This window comes from Lampetra fluviatilis, chromosome 10, assembly GCF_964198595.1.
Source record: "Lampetra fluviatilis chromosome 10, kcLamFluv1.1, whole genome shotgun sequence".
Lineage (NCBI taxonomy): Eukaryota > Metazoa > Chordata > Hyperoartia > Petromyzontiformes > Petromyzontidae > Lampetra > Lampetra fluviatilis.
Window position 1 is genome coordinate 15,658,170 of NC_136284.1, and position 18,989 is coordinate 15,677,158.

Here is an 18,989-nt window from a genome sequence, read left to right on the forward strand (position 1 = left end):
CGAGAACGTCCGTGCACGGCGGAGGCGTTGGGCGGTCGCTCGTCACCGAGACCATCAACTCGCCATCACCGAGAATCCGTGCGGTGAGAATTCGGATTCGATCCCAGCACGTTTCTTGCGCTGCAGCCAGGATCTATGGACGAGAACGGCCACCTTCGCAGCCACGTGCATTGCGATGCGTTTGCGTGTCGCTGCACCTCCAGCACGAATAAAGATCACGGACTTAACTCCACACGCTCCTCGATGATACCGTGGCCGCAAAATGAAAAGTTTCCGAAGCTGATGTACTTTATATGCTGCATCATCTTCTCCGTGTAATAATGCGCTCGTCCGTGTGTCCGGTGGACGATGCACCTCTCGTACCAAGTCAGCCCTGGAGGGCCTCGACATCTCCATGATTTTGGAACAAAAAGAATCGACAAATATCTTCACAAATCATGCAAAGCGATAAAATATATATATATTTTTTAAACGCTGCGCGTGCCTTGTAAACATGACTGAGTGGAGTTTGTTTATTGTACATTATCAGGAGCTTGTCTATGTACATTATCAGGAGCTTGTCTATGTACATTATCATCAGTGTCTATTGCACACCACTGTCGTGACAGAATGAGTCACTCGAGTACGGAGCACGGGAAGCTCGGAGAGAAGAGGATTATGGGTACAGCAGCCCGGCCTGCCAGTGAGTCACGTGGGCAGAGTGAGGGACCTGATGAGAGCCAAAAGGGGCCGTGGCCGAGGGCGGAGCCTGGCCACGCCGGGGAGGATAAAAGGGAGGCTCCGACCGTCAGTCGGGGCTGTCTTCTGGGAAGGGAACTCGTCGTGCTGCCGGCGTCCTCGTCGTCACGTGCTCGGCATCGTCGGTCGGGTGGCGTGGGGACCGTGGGCAGATATCCCGTGTGGCTATATGGAACGGAATAAAAGATGTGCCTCCAACTCTTAGTGTGTTCAGATTGACACACTACATCATCATCATCAGCGTGTCTATTGTACATCATCATCGTCAGCGTGTCTATTGTACATCATCATCGTCAGCGTGTCTATTGTACATCATAATCGTCAGAGTGTCTATTGTACATCATCATCGTCAGTGTCTATTGTACATCATCATCGTCAGAGTGTCTATTGTACATCATCATCGTCAGAGTGTCTATTGTACATCATCAGCGTCAGAGTGTCTATTGTACAAATCATTCGTCAGCGACCAATTCCCGACGCGCTTTGCGAGTCTTGCCTCTCCCACGCTGCCATTGGTCGAGATCATCACAAGCAACGATGATGACGTCGTGGCGTCATTTTTTAAGACGTGAAAAGAAAAATCGAACGATACGATTATGGTGGATCTGGTATTGTACGATATATATACCCCCGCAGTATTTCCGCATTGCGGCGACCATATCGATCACGCTTGCAACACCGCGATCACACAAAGACAAAGATCCCCCGTATAGCCTCAACAGACTGTTGGGGCAAGTGCTGTTAGCGAGCACCTACGAAGACCGGCACTGTGGCACACGAGGGGGTGGGTGGTCGGCACCACGCCCGGCCAACCTTTGTCTCCCTTGTGGCGATGTTTACGACACACTGCACCATGGTACTCATTTGAGGCTGAGTCGCCCTAGGTGAGGCCCGGGACCGAGTCAGATGATCATGACTGCTGTCGGCCGTGGGCGGGAATCGCCGGGTTCGTAGCGCAGCGCGCTCACCGCAACACCGCCCACTCAGCCCGGCACGCACCCTCCGCGCCCCGTCACCTCCGAGACCCGAGACGAGCGTTTGCGGCAGTGCGTGGAGGAGGCGCCACGCGCTCACGACGAGTACTGCCGAACTGCCCCGCGGCTCCTCCATCGCGCACGGCAGTTGCTGCTGCCATCTGTGCGGCGCGGTCGCTGAAGCCGCCCCACCGCCCGACTCGCGCGAGAGGAAATTGTCTCTCGGGAGGACGAGAAGGAGGAGTTGCCCACAGCCATTTGAACATCGGAGGAGGTTTGCACCATGACCCCGACTGCCAAGAGACGGTGAGAGCCCTCGTCTCTCTGAGCGCTGCCACTGCGACCGCGGGCTCCACTCGGAGTGCCTCGCTTGGACCCTGCTTCCTCCTGGCTTAGACACACACACGCACATCATCATCATAACAACACAGCTGTTGTTTCTAGACCCGAATTACAACACTTGAACATTAATATTTACCTTTTATCTTTCTATACTCGACTCTCCTTCTCTTCGCTCCGTCTCCTCGTTTTATGTTTCTCTATTTGTTACTTTCGCTCCGAACGCAGCGACTCTCGTGCCGACGCCGACATCCTCGGCTCGGCTCCTGCCGAGGGCGCAGCCTGCGGGAATAGCTCCGCGCTCACAGCAGGGCTGCTCCACATCTGTCCGCCTCCCTCACCACCCTCTCCCTCTCTTCCCCCCTCTCCCTCTCTGCCCTTCTTTATATTTACTTGTTCCTCTTACCAGCTCTTCTCTCTTCTCCGTTAAACTTCGTTTTTTTTTCTTATTGTTTATTATTTTTGCGGCGGTCAATGTTGTCGGGAAGGCCGCACTCTTCACTGCCTCCTCTGCCCTGAACCACGTGCTCGAGGAGCACTCAACCCTTCACTCACTCATCCATTCACTCACCCACTCACCCACCCACTCACTCACCCATCCATTCACTCACCCATCCATTCACTCACCCACTCACCCACCCATTCACTCACCCATCCATTCACTCACCCATCCATTCACTCACCCATCCATTCACTCACCCACTCACCCACCCATTCACTCACCCATCCATTCACTCACCCACTCACCCACCCATTCACTCACTCATCCATTCACTCACCCATCCATTCACTCACCCACTCACCCACCCATTCACTCACCCATCCATTCACTCACCCATCCATTCACTCACCCACTCACCCACCCACTCACTCACCCATCCATTCACTCACCCACTCACCCACTCACCCATCCATTCACTCACCCATCCATTCACTCACCCATCCATTCACTCACTCACTCACCCATCCATTCACTCACCCACTCACTCACCGACTCACCCACTCGCCCACTCACTCACCCACCCACCCACTCGCCCACTCACCCACTCACCAACCCACCCATTCACCCAGACATCGTATACAATTCAGCCCCCAGTACTATACTTAAGAAGCTTGACTCAATTTATCACTCGGACTTAATATTTGCATTGAACTGCCCATATAGGACCCACCACTGCGATCTCTACATTGGGTGAAACTTAACTTCTCTTAATGATCGACGGCTTGTGCATCAGATTTCATGTATTCACGATGTACTTACAAAAAATCAGCAGACTACCTGCTGGATCTCCTCTCTGTTTCGAAGAACAAATGTGACCTCAGGTCTTCGCTCATTTACCAGCTTCGCATTCCCTATTGCCGTACAAATACTGGAGGAAGGGACTTTGCTATTGATGCCCCCAGGGTCTGGAATGCTATCGCCAATAAACTGCAACTTGGATCACTACCTGTGAGATCTTCACTGAAAACTGCTCTAGAGGAGTTGTCCACCCCTAGCTGCCACTGCTATGCAGAGTGGCCTGAAATCAAATGTATCATTCCAGATGACTGCTGCATGATCTTGAGTTTTGAGTATAGTGTGCTGATCTTTAAAGGTGGATTGAAAAATTATGATACTGATGCTTCTGCTGTTATGGAGTGACTCATGCAGCCAGCTCTGGCTGCAAAGTTTGGTCGTACATGTTGTGTAGATCGTTTATTGTTCATTTTTAATCACAGTTCCCATCATCACTGTTACATTGTTTTTATAGCTTTATTTTGGTGATTTTGAAAACGTTTTGGTTTAGCCATGTCTGTTTGTTGTAGTACAGAGTTAGATGATAACTTTTATCTAAATTGTCTATTGGTTGTTATTGTTTGACTTGCATCCCACTGGGATTTTTGCACACAGTGTTGAAATACGGTGTTTTTTCTGGAAGACTCTGCTGTTTTTTCCTGGATGTTTCTGTTGCACGTAGTCATTTTAAAATGTTCTTTGTTCATGTTTTTTTTGTTGCGGTTGCACCCGAGTCAAGAGCCGCATGGCTCACATGGTTATACCTAATAAATGAAACTGAAATGAAACTGAAAAACTCACCCACTCACTCATTCGTCCACTCACACACCCATTCACCCACCCACCCATTCACTCACCCATTCACTCAAACATCCACCCACCCACTCACCTACTCACTCACTCACCCACTCACTCACTCACCCGCTCACCCCTTCACTCACTCAACCACTCACCCAGCCACTGACCCACTCACCCACTCACTCACCCACTCACCCACTCACTCCTCCACTCACCCAGCCACTGACCCACTCACCCACTCACTCACTCACTCACTCACCCCTCCACTCACCCAGCTACTGACCCACTCACCCACCCACTCACTCACCCACTCACCTCTCCACTCACCCAGCCACTGACCCACTCACCCACCCACTCACTCACCCACTCACCCAGCCACTGACCCACTCACCCACCCACTCACTCACCCACTCACCCAGCCACTGACTCACTCACCCACTCACCCCTCCACTCACCCAGCCACTGACTCACTCACCCACCCACCCACTCACCCACTCACCCCTCCACTCACCCAGCCACTGACCCACTCACTCACTCACTCACTCACCCACTCACCCCTCCACTCACCCAGCCACTGACTCACTCACCCACTCACTCACTCACTCACTCACCCACTCACTCACCCACTCACCCCTCCACTCACTCAACCACTGACCCACTCACCCACCCACTCACTCACCCACTCACCCACTCACCCCTCCACTCACCCAGCCACTCACTCACCCACTCACCCCTCCACTCACCCAGCCACTGACCCACTCACCCACCCACTCACTCACTCACCCACTCACCCCTCCACTCACCCAGCCACTGACTCACCCACTCACCCACCCACCCACTCACTCACCCACTCACTCACCCACTCACCCAGCCACTGACTCACTCACCCACTCACTCACTCACCCACTCACCCCTCCACTCACCCAGCCACTGACTCACTCACCCACTCACTCACTCACCCACTCACCCTCCACTCACCCAGCCACTGACTCACTCACCCACTCACTCACCCACTCACCCAGCCACTGACTCACTCACCCACTCACTCACCCACTCACCCCTCCACTCACCCAGCCACTGACCCACTCACCCACCCACTCACTCACTCACCCACTCACCCCTCCACTCACCCAGCCACTGACCCACTCACCCACCCACTCACTCACTCACCCACCCACTCACTCACTCACCCACTCACCCCTCCACTCACCCAGCCACTGACTCACCCACTCACCCACCCACTCACTCACCCACTCACTCACCCACTCACCCAGCCACTGACTCACTCACCCACTCACTCACTCACTCACCCACTCACCCCTCCACTCACCCAGCCACTGACTCACTCACCCACTCACTCACTCACCCACTCACCCCTCCACTCACCCAGCCACTGACTCACTCACCCACTCACTCACTCACCCACTCACCCCTCCACTCACCCAGCCACTGACTCACGCACCCACTCACTCACTCACCCACTCACCCACTCACCCACTCACTCACCCACTCACTCACCCACTCACTCACTCACCCACCCACCCACTCACTCACTCACCCACTCACCCACTCACTCACTCACCCACTCACTCACTCACCCACCCCTCCAGCGAGGTCGCCCACGATGCTCCCTCCGGACTCCCTCCCGGGCCGCACCGTTGACCCCGCCACACGGACACGTGGTGTGTGTTCGCAGCAGCACCCGGCCCCCCGCTGGCCCTGTGACCTGTGTGTGTGTGAGGGTTCCTCTTTGATACCAACACGAGCCTTTTGCCCGCCCATGGACGGGTGTATTGCAGTAAATCTGAAACTTGCACGCAAAAAGCAGACCGCGACGTGATATCCATTGCATCAATGCGTGTGCAATTTGTCAGGGCGCGGTGATACAGACTTGTTTAATTTTAAGGTTATAATCCCTTTTTCATCATTACGTACTTTTTACTTCGATGTCCCAACAGCGTGATGGAGATCACGTGACGTGAGGGTTCTGCCTTTGTAGTGAGGGTTGTGAGTTGACGCAGAGGAGGGGGGAGGAGGCGCCTCGCCCCCCCATGTGGAGCGACGTCACCCGCTAATGATTATTCATGGGGGGGGGGGGGGGTGACCATTTGCAGGACGTCACCTGCTCATGATTATTAATAAGGTGGGGGCATGTGGAGGACGTAACCTGCTCATGAATTCTAGATTTGAAGCTTTCGTGACTGCAATGATTCATATTCTTAGGTTTTTTCGGTAAAGTCACGTAGGTAAGAAACATTAAAAAGTAAAATAAAATAAAAATCACGACGTTTCGGAGGCAACACAAGCTTCCGTCTTCAGGTGGTACCGTCACAGCCACGACAGCTGTATCAAGTAAATGAGAGATTGCAGAAGCTACCACTCCGTTTATATAATGGTTGGAGAAGGTGGTGGGGCAAGGGCCGCATACTTTTATTAATATGGTAAGGTGAGGCTTAAGACTAAGAATAGACTGCATAACAAAGGCTGAACCTTTGTTATGGAGAGGTGCGGTTTGTGACTCAACCTGTGACAGGGAGACCACCACTAGACATGGTAAAACTGTGATGGTTGTCTGTCAAATAAGGTTGGCAAATAAGTGTAGTTAAATCTTTTTTGCATGGTTAATCACATCTTTCCAATGATTACTCAGTTTATAACCGTCATCACGGTTGAAATTATGTCTGTGTTTGTATATTTGTATGGCTTCGTGTACAAACCTTTGATGGTAGCCGGGAGGTTTGCAGAGAACCTTGGTCTCGGAAAAGACAATTTCATGAGAGCCCACCGAGTTGTAGCAATGATCGGCAACGGGCGAAGAATCAGTTCTGCCGTGTTTCAGATGTGACTTGTGCTCGCGGACACGATCAGAAACATGACGTTTCGTTTCTCCAATGTAGCCATCACCACAAATGCAACTCATGAATATTAATGAGGGGGGCTGGTCGACGTGGAGTGACGTCACGAGCGTTGCACACAGACATTCTTGGCTCATTATAGTAGCTAATAATAATGGGGGGGGGGGTCTATTTGGAGGACGTCACCTGCTCATGAATATTAATGAGGGGGGCTGGTCGACGTGGAGTGACGTCACGAGCGTTGCACACAGACATTCTTGGCTCATTATAGTAGCTAATAATAATGGGGGGGGGGTCTATTTGGAGGACGTCACCTGCTCATGAATATTAATGAGGGGGGCTGGTCGACGTGGAGTGACGTCACGAGCGTTGCACACAGACATTCTTGGCTCATTATAGTAGCTAATATTAATGGGGGGGGGTCTATTTGGAGGACGTCACCTGCTCATGAATATTAATGAGGGGGCTGGTCGACGTGGAGTGACGTCACGAGCGTTGCACACAGACATTCTTGGCTCATTATAGTAGCTAATAATAATGGGGGGGGGTCTATTTGGAGGACGTCACCTGCTCATGAATATTAATGAGGGGGGCTGGTCGATGTGGAGTGACGTCACAAGCGTTAAGGATAGACATTCCTGGGAAAACATGCCCCCTCATCTCAATTTCCGATGCTAAAATGTCCCTCCTCCTTCCCCTCATGCTCCCCCTCGTCTCTTCTCGTCTCGATTCCTGTCGTTCTCTTCTTCTTCGTGGTCTTCCTGCCGACGCTTTCACTCCACTGCAGCAAATTGAAAAAGCTTCGGCCCCCAATCCTCTGCTCTCCATTGGCTGCCCGTCAACTGCCGCTCTTTATTCAAAATCCTCACCCTCGTTCGCAAATCGCTCCATGGCTCTGCGCCGCCCGATCTCGCTTCCCTTATTGATTGTTGCGCTCCAACTCGGCCCCTGCGTTCACAATCTCCATCATCCCTCACCACCCCCTCCCTGTGCTCAGTCACGTTCCGCTCCGTGACTCTTCTGCCTCCCCGCCATTGGAATAAACTCCCACGCCACTTTAAACAGGTGACTTCACTAACCAGTTTCTTTCCTCCCTTAAGACGTATCTATTTTCAACAGTGTATCCCACTACTAGTTCCTGACCTCGTCCTTATAACCTAAACCATCCTCCTCCTTCCATTTCCAAACCTCGCCACTCCCTTTTCCTATCATCACCCTTCCTTGCCTTCCCTTACCCTCCTCTAATTCTGTTCTCATTATATATAAACAATCTTGGACTAAAGTTAAATCACTCATAATTACATCTCTTTGCCAACACGATTTTGATATAATTCAATATTAACTGTAATCAATAAAATTATCCTTAATCCTAAAAATATGGAGAACATGGTCTCTTCCTAAAACAAAAACCCAGTTTCTTTCTCTTCACCTATTATAGATGTCAGAAACAACACCATTGAACGAACGGGGTGCTTCAAATACTTGGGATTACTAATTGATTCAAAACTTACATTCCAACCCCATATCGATCACTTCCTGGGCCTCCTTGAAAACAAACGCTCCTGCACTGGACTCGCTACTGCGGTGACACTCCATCGCCAGCGCTTCATTGTCAGCTGGATATTTCTCACTGTCCTTTACAATAGAATATGTTTCACCAGCACATCTTAAGAAATCAAAAATAGATACTGAGAACCCTGCCAGTTACCAGTCAATTACTAACCTCTCCGTGGTGTGGAGGTGAGTGGTTGTGGTGGGTGGTGGTGAGTGGTGGTGAGTGGTGTGGTGGTGGTGTGGTGGTGAGTGGTGGTGTGGTGGTGTGGTGGTGAGTGGTGGTGGTGTGGTGGTGAGTGGTGGTGTGAAGGTGAGTGGTGGTATGGTTGTGTGGTGGTGAGTGGTGGTGTGGTGGTGAGTGGTGGTGGTGTGGTGGTGAGTGGTGGTGGTGGTGTAGTGGTGAGTGGTGGTGGTGGTGTGAAGGTGAGTGGTGGTGGTGTGGTGGTGTGGTGGTGAGTGGTGGTGGTGTGGTGGTGAGTGGTGGTGGTGTGGTGGTGAGTGGTGGTGAGTGGTGTGGTGGTGGTGTGGTGGTGAGTGGTGGTGTGGTGGTGTGGTGGTGAGTGGTAGTGGTGGTGGTGGTGTGGTGGTGAGTGGTGGTGTGAAGGTGAGTGGTGGTGTGGTTGTGTGGTGGTGAGTGGTGGTGTGGTGGTGAGTGGTGGTGGTGTGGTGGTGAGTGGTGGTGGTGGTGTAGTGGTGAGTGGTGGTGGTGGTGTGAAGGTGAGTGGTGGTGGTGTGGTGGTGTGGTGGTGAGTGGTGGTGGTGTGGTGGTGAGTGGTGGTGGTGTGGTGGTGAGTGGTGGTGGTGTGGTGGTGAGTGGTGGTGGTGTGGTGGTGAGTGGTGGTTGTGTGGTGAGTGTTGGTGGTGTGGTGAGGTGGTGAGTGGTGGTGGTGGTGTGGTGGTGAGTGGTGGTGGTGGTGTGGAGGTGAGTGGTGGTGGTGTGGTCGTGAGTGGTGGTGGTGTGGTGGTGAGTGGTGGTGGTGGTGTGGAGGTGAGTGGTGGTGGTGTGGTGGTGAGTGGTGTGGTGGTGAGTGGTGGTGGTGTGATGTGGTGGTGAGTGCTGATGTCACCCACGATACGTGGAGCTTAAGCACTGGACACGTGACAATATCTTCACTGATTCACTAACATCGATTAAACATGCTCAATTGTTCGTGTTAAAATAGACAATTTGCAATTTCATGCAAAGTGCATGCTTAACCTAACATAATAGATAAAAAAAAGAAGGAGATGAAACACGATATGGGTCTCATCAGCAGTCGAGCTTGCAAAACAAATGATGCCAGGTATTGTTGTTCAACGCGACATCCATTAAGCGTTGCCATGGAACATCGCGCTGGGTTTTTTTTCCATTTATTTCCAAATGTAAGTTGAATTTATCTTTTCACGCACCCATATTCGTACCGTATTCATTGCCATATTTAGTTTATATTTGTTGAATTTAAATGTTTTGAAATACCATGGTTTTGTATTGTTATTGATGTAACCCTGCTAGCCCTCGCCAAAGAGGTGGTGATGATGATGGTGGTACGTCTCAGCGCCTTAAAGTCATCTCATGGCCCATTGAATGATACATTGTCTACTTATTTCCGTTGTATTATACGTTTGTTCATTTTCACTCACATCGTCTGTTAACCCACAACTTTGTAAGCCACACACGTCTTGAAACATAACACATGTAGGTGTTGTATGTAATAAAATAGTGAATTGCATTTGTGAACCTAACCAATTCATCAATTTCTCGTGTGCGCTGCAGGTTGAACTCTGCCGTTTGTGGTCACGTGAAATGGAAGGTTTTGGTGGTTTTGTCGCTTTTCGTGCTCGTGTGTTTACTGCTCAATCTTCGCAGCACCTCGCGGATATTTGTCGAGCTGCGGAGAAAGCAGAGATTGAACGTCACAGTGGAATCCTCCCGGTGTCTTTCGCAAACGGAAATATTGCAACCGATTCCGAACGGGAACGCCCTGGTCGTGTCGGCGTATTTAGACTCGCGCTTGGAACCGGGATCAGTGCGCGTCCTGGCCATAGTGAAGAGATCTCCCCCCCTTGAGCTCCACTGCTACTTTGCATGCCGCAATGGACTTTTCGTGGTGGCTTCCCCAGCCGAAGTAAATTTGTTTCATGATCACTTCGGCTTTCCTTGGGCCGGAGCTCATATCTTGTGCTCCTTGCACGATAGCCCGTGCGCCAAGCCGGACAAAGTGGCACTTGTGCCCTCGGAACGATCCGATGGGCAGTGCTTCGTCGCAAACATTCAAAACGCAGCCCCACCACAACCAGAGGACAGCTTCACCCACGACTTTGGCGTCTGCATCTCCACCCTGTTCGGAGGCTACAACAACGTGCTGCAGTTCACGCAGGCCATGGAGATGTACCGGCTGCTGGGAGCGGGACGCGTCACCATCTACAACAGCAGCTGCGGCCCCGAGTTGGGCCGGGTGCTGGCCCACTACGCGGCCACTGGTCTGCTCGAGGTGATCCCCTGGCCAATAGATCGGCACCTCACGCCGTCCACAGGGTGGACGTACCCAACTCACCCGGGCGACGTGCATTACTACGGACAAACAGCCGCCCTCAACGACTGCCTCTACCGGCACATGTACGACACGCGCTACCTCGTGATGAACGACGTCGACGAGATTATAATTCCAGTGGATTGCGCCAGTTGGGCTTGCCTCATGATGCACCTCAACGGGATCTACGACGCCGATGTCTACAGGTTTAACAACCACGTCTTCCCCTACACGGTGGTGGACGACTTTGGCCGTGTGTTTGACAGATGGAAGGGGATCCCTGGCCGTAACATTCTGACGCAAGTTCGCCGTGAACCAAACCCGTTCTTTGTATTCAACCCGACCAAGATGATTCTGAATCCGAGGCAGGTTGTCGAGACGTCGGTGCATCACGTGGTGTCTACCTTTGGCAAAAGAGCGTTGGTCTCGAGTTCACTTGCCAAGCTGCACCACTATCGATCGCCTGAGAGGCCGAATATCAATAAACGGGATCTCATCATAGACCCCGTGATGTGGAAGTACAAGGCTGCTCTCGTGAGCAACGTGAATTCCGTGTTGCACAAAGTGGGGCTTCTCCGTTAATTATTAAGTGATTTTTTTTTGTGATATAAAACCAATAAAGTTTAACTCTTGGTGCTGCCTTGTATCACTCCAGGGCACGTAGGTGCACGCCTTCAAACATCGCGTTTTAAAATGTGATCTCCCTTCTCCACACCTTCTCGTGTCTGCTGCATTCGGATAATGCGAGTAACATCCTGAAATTTGTGGATTATTTTTTTCTATGTTTTATAACGTTTTGGAAATTGTGAAGACTGCAAAAGGATACGGTGTAAAATAAATAAATAAATCGCACATTTTCCACTTGTCGAGATTTTTTTATGAAAGTTGACATTATCCAGGTTTCTGTAGGAGGACAATAATGCATTCAATTTCAGACATTCATCGCTGTCACGGATGTGTATGAACTCTCTAAATCCGGCAGTGGTAGCTGCAGTGTGTAAGTTTTGGCATCTGTTTGCTATTGCTGATTAATCGCCATACGACGGCCCCGAGCCAGTGATAGAGTAGCTTGTGTTCAGTGAGCACAAGTTACTGAAGCTAGTTATTAACGTAAGTTTTGTAATTACATAAAACGAAGAGAATCCTAATGTAGGAAGCGCTTGCTGACGAGTGAGACCGGGCAGCGCTGGACGAGGAATCTCGCACGCGCCCCCTTCATTCACTCAACCAATGAGAGCGACCCCCCCCCCCCTCCGTTATTTGATTATCACGATTCTTGGTCACAATTGAATTAAACAACAACAATCGTGTCATGCTGTTTGTTCCCCAATGTTATGAGTTCTTAGCCAGGTGAGAACTCGTAAGACCGGGATACAGCCTCAGGCTCCACCTCAGAGAAACATCACCACAGACATCTCGAGTGAGGGCATCGCTCAGAGCACCGAAGTCCTGGAGTTCTTCTCTGACGATCACCCGGACTGGGAGCGCAGTAGCAGCAGCAGCAACAGCTCCTGCAACGTGCTCCCCCTCCTCGTCCCCCACCTCGTCTGATGCCGGCTCTTCCTGCAAAGCATCTGTGCCACCCTGCACCGCTATTAATGCCCCGAGAGAGTTTAACATCACAGCCCTCTTCGCCCCGTCGCCCACGGACCCCCGGCAGCAAGGCACTCCGCGTCGAGCTGGGTGGTCACTCAGCTACGTGCGTGTGCGCCGCCTCCATGAGATGGTCACGTAACCAAGTGCGCCCATGGGCTCCTACTCGAGGGGACCCCAGATCACGAATAGCTGAGGAGTAGATGGCTGTGGCCAGTGTCCTTAACCATTCGCGTTTGTTGTGTTATGATAACAAGAAAAACTCACGTTGACCCTGCAACATCGGTGTGTGTGTCCGTCCCTGTGTTCACTCGGGACACAATAGTGTGTGGAAGTAAACAACACATTTATCAGAAAGAAAAATACTACTGTATAATAGGCAACGTTTTGGAAAATGCTCCTTTATAGCACGCCAACACAGAGGCCCGAGGGATGGGGTGGGTGGATACTACTTTACACCATGGGACCTGATGATTTAAAACAAAAAATGTTTCCTACCTGGTGAACGGGTTTTAAACTAGCAAGTTAATAGTATGCCCAATGAGAAGTTTGACGTCTGTGTAGGTGTCAGAGGGTATCCTAAGAAGCGTGGAATCGCAGAGGGTTTCAGGCAGGGCCTGCCCTTCGTGGCTAACCGACCCGAGGCAGGAAACAACAAAGATACATTCACAAACTTGCTATTTCGGGACGTGGGACTAATTGTTACGTAAATGTTCCGATTGTTGTTATTGGTACGTTTGCATGCCCAGGATAAGCCTCACTGAGTCTCGAAGACTATTTTTCAGGAGGGTCCTGCCAAGTGTTTTGCAGTCGGGGTGCGCTGTTCCTTTGCGACAGCCTTGCCTTCATCTCACTGGGGGCATTGGGCGGCGGGTATTGCCTGAGAACAGCCCCTCGTGGTGGGGCGTTCGATACACAGTGCAAAGGTAACTCGAGCGAGCTGTCACCAGTGGGAAAGCCGCCAGCTTTAACATGCTCGACGTGGAGTGTGAAATGAAACACTGTACTGCAAAATCTCCCGGATTGAAACACGTGTATTTAACATTAGCGCCATGAAAATGGAGCTAAATGCCAATGTCGGGGTTTGTGTAGTTTGTGCTCCTCATCCTTTGAAGGAACGCAGACGACTGGTTTACTCTACGGCTCATCGTTTGGGTTGCGTGGCCGCAATTGCACGACTGCGGCTTGTCTTGAAATCCCCATTCATCAAGGAGATGTGCGCAGTGACAGCTTGATGGGAAATGGCTCATTTACGTCCACTTCAAAGTGAAATTCTGAACGCCCGGTGCGAAAGTGGAATTGCACTTTTAAATCAAACGCAATACCTCTGGGTTTTTGGGTAATGCATGAAAACGTTACGTAACCTACTATTTGTTCATCGGTACAGTTAATTGGATTCATCTAATGCACGGTATATTTAACATTAGTATTGGTAGAGTTGAAATCGCTAAAGTGCTCATTATGTAATATTTTGAACAGCGGACATGCAACTTCATGTATTTTATAACATTTCAGTTGTGTAAATTTCAAACTTTTTATACGTGTAAATTCTTTCTCCAATAATGTGAATGTTTTTATTACTCGAATACAACCTGTTGCCGTGACTATCCCAGGTGAGAGTTCATCTTCCTACTTGGTGGCTTTCTTCACGCCACTTCGGTGTAGAGGTTCCACCATTATTTATTATTTTAACGATTTTTTTCAAATGTTCTTACACAAGCAAATTGGCGCACCACATTAAAGAGCCCGTTCTGCCTCAGTGTCTTATAAACCTGTAATTGCTCTTGCAATTCCCTATTCAGGGAATCTCCCGTATGCTTTTAGCAGCCTTAACCTCAAGGCCGATGGGAATAGGATAAGGATCGCAACAACGTCGTTGTGGATGTCTCATTGTCTTTATTGATATTCATCGCCGCGTTATTCACCATAAATGCCTACATTGCAGGATATTTGCTACAAAAGAGGAAATTATACGATAAACGGGAATATTTAAAAATGCTTACTTTATTTAAAAAAAAACCTACATTTTAATTCCGACTAATGTAAGCAACAACTACAGGTAAATTAATCAATTACATGGCACAACTTCAATGATCCCTAATGTCCCACTCTTCCATCGGGCGGCACAGCGAGGAGCTATGTTTTTGTACCCGCCTGTTCCTCCTTCCCGTCCCAAGAGAATTGTGAGTTAGCAGCGAGGCGTCCCCTGGGGCGTTCGGAAGAGCGCTCGGAGCAAGAGCGTCTGCGTGACGCCGGCGCCGATCACGACGACGCTCTGCAGCGTGGACCACATGTCGACGAGGGCGACGGTCTCGTGCAGCATGTAGATGTCGATGCCTCGACGCACGCGCATCATGTGGTAATGCCGCCACGTGGCAAACATATTCATCTGCACGTGTCGCGATGTGAACTGCACGCACGAACACACCGCACGTGGCACGAGTCCAGAGAAAAGAAAAATGCAGTTATGGGTCTGGTGGATGTTTTCTGAAAGTCACACGGGAATTGCATAAAGGGTGAGTAGCAACATTTCTCTCGCATCACGAGCTTTCCCGTCGGCATTTTATACCCATAAGAGTGATCTCCAGTCACGTTTTCCTAACGAATGCCAATTTGGATAAAATGTCTCAGATTTGTATGTATTTTTCTGCAAAGTGTCCGTATGAACGACTGCACCATTGGGCCGAGGCAGCACCACACAGCACCTCACAGGGTACAAAGGTGGGTGCTGCTCTCCGACTTGGCACATTGGATGGAAAAACAATCAACTGCAGCCTCTCTCTCCACTCAGAGTCCTGTTCAACAAATGATATGGCGATGTCGCTGCTGCTTTGGCAGTGGTGTACAAGCACGAATAACAAACTCAACATATTTGTCAATAACACTGTGGCCTTGAAAATAAAAGTGAATAATCGGCGATATTTCCGGCGTTTGGCAATGTGTCCATGAGCTCGATGCTCACCACGAGATATCTGCGGGCGAGAGTTCGTGCGATGCTATTCCTCCTCCGTTGAAGGAGCGCAGGCTACAGTGGTTGACCACGTGGGTCCATAGTTCTAGTTGCATAGCCACAGTCGCACTGCTGTGACTTGGCCACTGATGGACCCGCGGGCCTTGCAATCAAGACGAGTGGGGTGGCGTGCCGGAGCGATGCGTCTGAGATGGTCAACTGCAGAGGTCGTGCGCCCTCTATTGGGCGCGTGCAGTCTGGCTGCGATTTGTGCATAAATTGTAGTGGGTCTGGCCACATTTGTGTCGTTAAGAGCATCCACCGCCCGACACAGCCAGCCAAGTGCAATGTCCTCGCGCACGAGCGTTTGACGAACCAATTGCGATCGCTCCAACTCACTCCCCGATGGCGACTTGAAGAACAATCGACTTCCATAATAGAGGGGGTTTTTAGGGTAAGATTGCGTAAATATAAATGTGTCGTTAAAGCCGCCACCACCCGACGCAGCCAATTAGTAAGGGTTGTCACGTAAACACTTCGCGTAAAACTAAAAAACTTAACTAACTGACTGTGGCGGCTTTGACGACACATTTATATTGACGCGATCTCACCCAAACAACCTCTACTTTTGATTTGGAGCTTTCGTGACTGCAGGAATTACTCTTTGGTTCTTTCGGTAAAGTCACGTAGAAAGGAAACAAATTAAATAATAGCATACGACCGAAACGTCGTATGCTATTATTTAATTTAATTTCTTTCTACGTGACTTTACCGAAAGAACCAAAAATCTCTATTTTGCTTAATGTTTGTCGCGAAAGCCAAGCACGTGTGAAACACTCGACTTGAAGAAGAGCAGCAGTCCACGTGGCCGGGCTGGGTGACGGTGACTGCGAGTGGCGGTGTGGGTCGCACGTCGCGAACCTCGATGGCGGCCAGGGAGTCGTTGCGCTGCGCCGCCTCGGCCTCTCGCTGCGCCGCCTCGAGCTTGTAGAAGATCCCCAACTCCAGGAAGACCTGCTTCTTGCCGAAGCGGGCCGCCGAGTTGTCCACACACACCTCGTAGGCGCCTGGCCGCACCGGTACAAGGTCGAGAAAGAGGGGGGCGATTGGAACACTTAAACACACACACGTGTTACACTCTCACACACACACACGTGTTACACTCTCACACACACGTGTTACACTCTCACACACACACACGTGTTACACACACACACACATGTTACACTCTCACACACACACGTGTTACACACACACACACACGTGTTACACTCTCACACACACACACACACGTGTTACACACACACACACGTGTTACACTCTCACACTGCACGCCGAAACGACTGGACATCTGTGAAAAAGAGCTTTCTCGCTCATCGGATTCCTCCAGTATCAATACTGATTCTGTCATGGTTCCTAACATTGGACTTGCAAAACAGAGGTTCTTGGTTCGATCTCCCGGCACAGAGGTTTTAAACAACGGGCTAGTTTCTTAAATGTCCTCTCTCCCATGCATCTGCCGCTGTCCGTGATTGGGTTCCGTGCGATGGGGTAAAGTGTGGGCACACTCACCTCTACCACGACGTCTGGTGAGCGTGAAAGGGCAGGACAAATAGCCTCAAAACCGGGGTGCTCTCTGGAGCTCACCAAAGCAGAATCGTGGCACACACTTCATTGTACGAAAGGTCTTGGGAATGTTCGGCATGCGGCCGACAAACGCAATTTCTGTTGGATTCCAAATGCCATTCGCACAGACACACGGAGATGTCCAGCAAGCACCGACTTGCTCCCGCAATTAGCGCACACACGTGGAGATCCCCTGCACGCTGTGCGTACCCTCAGTCGTGACTTGGAACTCGATGGTTCCACGTTGTCTCTCGTCCAGGTTCGCCTCGAGACGTCCCGACGGGCTACGCACGAACGCCCTGACAGCGTTCTCCTGCTGGAAGCCCAACGTCCACTGCACCTGAGACACGTGGACACACAGACGCACGTCACTCCATGCGGGGGGTGCGAGACCTGGCGACACGACTGACGCCCTCATTCAGGCGAAACGGACGTCGTTAACTCGAATCCAGTCCGTATTTACGTAGAACTTCTTTCGCACCGTACGTAGCCAAGCGTGCTAATCGGAGGTCCGTTGGGAAGAACAACAATCAGTTCAGCTAAATGCCGAAAACAATGTCCCTTGAAGCACCAGAACCCGACCGGACGAATTAAATGTTGAAAGACGGAATACCTACACGTGACTTCCTGACGAGAAACCAAGGGCAGTAGTGTATACAGTAGTGTAGTTATCACAGCTCGTTGGGCATGATATTTCCTCGTCCATCTGGTGAGGGCCCACCAGCCTGCGTGAACTATACACAACCATGTGAGGCTTTGTGAGCATTAATGAATGGAATGAGTTTTCAACATGACTCTGAGCTGCAAAAACATGCGGGCAAGCTTGAAGCTATTCCGCAATGCAGAACAGGGAAAATAACTGCAGACAACGTCGGATAAGAGGGAACCACGGGGGTTGCGGTTGAAGTGAATATTTACGAGCGGTGGTGCTGCGGTTAGCGCTACGAACCCGGCGACCCGAGTTCGATTCCCACTCACGGTCCTGGACCCCAATGAGTGCCTGGTGCGGTGTGTCAACATCACCACTGGGGATACAAAGGCGGACGGGCGTGGTGTTGGCCACCTAATCCCCTCGTGTGCCGTTCTGGCCTTGATAGGTGCTCGCTAACAGCACTTGCCCCAACAGTTTGTTGGTGCTACACGGGGGATCTTTGTCTTGTGGCATATCGTGGCCCCTCTTACCTCAAAGGTAAAGAAGAAATCTCCACCAGGACGCGCCGGGACGAAGTAGCACTCCTGCTTGCCTGCGGCCACGTGCACTGCGAAGTCATAACGCGTGCTGCCCTGGTGGTCCCCACTCCACGGGGACTGCGAGAGGACCAGCGAGCGGGGGGGCATCGTCAGGGCCAGGCCGAGGAGGAGAAGGCAGGGCAGGAGTGGAGAAACTCTCACGCTGCCCATGATGTGTCTCGAGTCAGGCTCGGTGTTAGCGCAAGGGAATGGGTGCTACCGCAAGCAAACGCCGCCGTTTTTATGCCCTTGGGTTTGGGAAAACAAGCAGGTGCCTTTTTTTTGTGACATCCACACCCCACGTGAATCGATAATTATCATTCGGGGTCACATATCCATGAAAGTAACGTGTGATGACGATGAATAATGTCGTTTCACGATAATAGTTATGATGAATAAGGTGGCATTAATGGCAATTGTTATGATGAATCAGGTGGCGCAGACAATGTGTGATGAAGTTTGATGTCCAGGACGTCATCACCACCACCATCACCACCACCATCACCACCACCATCACCACCACCACCATCATCACCACCACCACCA

The 18,989-nt window shown here is 50.9% G+C and overlaps 2 protein-coding genes across 2 annotated transcripts; one reads left to right on the plus strand and one right to left on the minus strand.

The window, feature by feature from the left end:
- The first annotated feature begins 6,276 nt into the window (after positions 1–6,276).
- On the plus strand, positions 6,277–11,632 carry LOC144934653 (uncharacterized). Its single transcript, XM_078860709.1, has 2 exons — positions 6,277–6,287; positions 10,711–11,632. The coding sequence occupies exons 1-2, from the start codon at positions 6,277–6,279 to the stop codon at positions 11,624–11,626; spliced, it is 927 nt and encodes a 308-aa protein (XP_078716835.1). The 3' UTR covers positions 11,627–11,632.
- A 3,193-nt stretch (positions 11,633–14,825) lies between these two features.
- Positions 14,826–18,614, minus strand: TMED6 (transmembrane p24 trafficking protein 6). Its single transcript, XM_078860036.1, has 4 exons — positions 18,396–18,614; positions 17,424–17,553; positions 16,509–16,654; positions 14,826–15,047 (listed from the first exon to the last, which is right to left on the minus strand). The coding sequence occupies exons 1-4, from the start codon at positions 18,612–18,614 to the stop codon at positions 14,826–14,828; spliced, it is 717 nt and encodes a 238-aa protein (XP_078716162.1).
- Between the last annotated feature and the right edge of the window lie 375 nt (positions 18,615–18,989).

Excerpts from the sequence above, each read along its gene's own strand:
- TMED6 (XM_078860036.1), bottom strand. The coding sequence starts at position 18,614 with ATGGGCAGCGTGAGAGTTTCTCCACTCCTGCCCTGCCTTCTCCTCCTC. Across the intron at positions 16,655-17,423 it reads GTTCCAAGTCACGACTGAGG|GCGCCTACGAGGTGTGTGTG; the intron begins GTACGCACAGCG and ends CGGTGCGGCCAG. Across the intron at positions 15,048-16,508 it reads ACTCCCTGGCCGCCATCGAG|TTCACATCGCGACACGTGCA; the intron begins GTTCGCGACGTG and ends TCGTGCGTGCAG.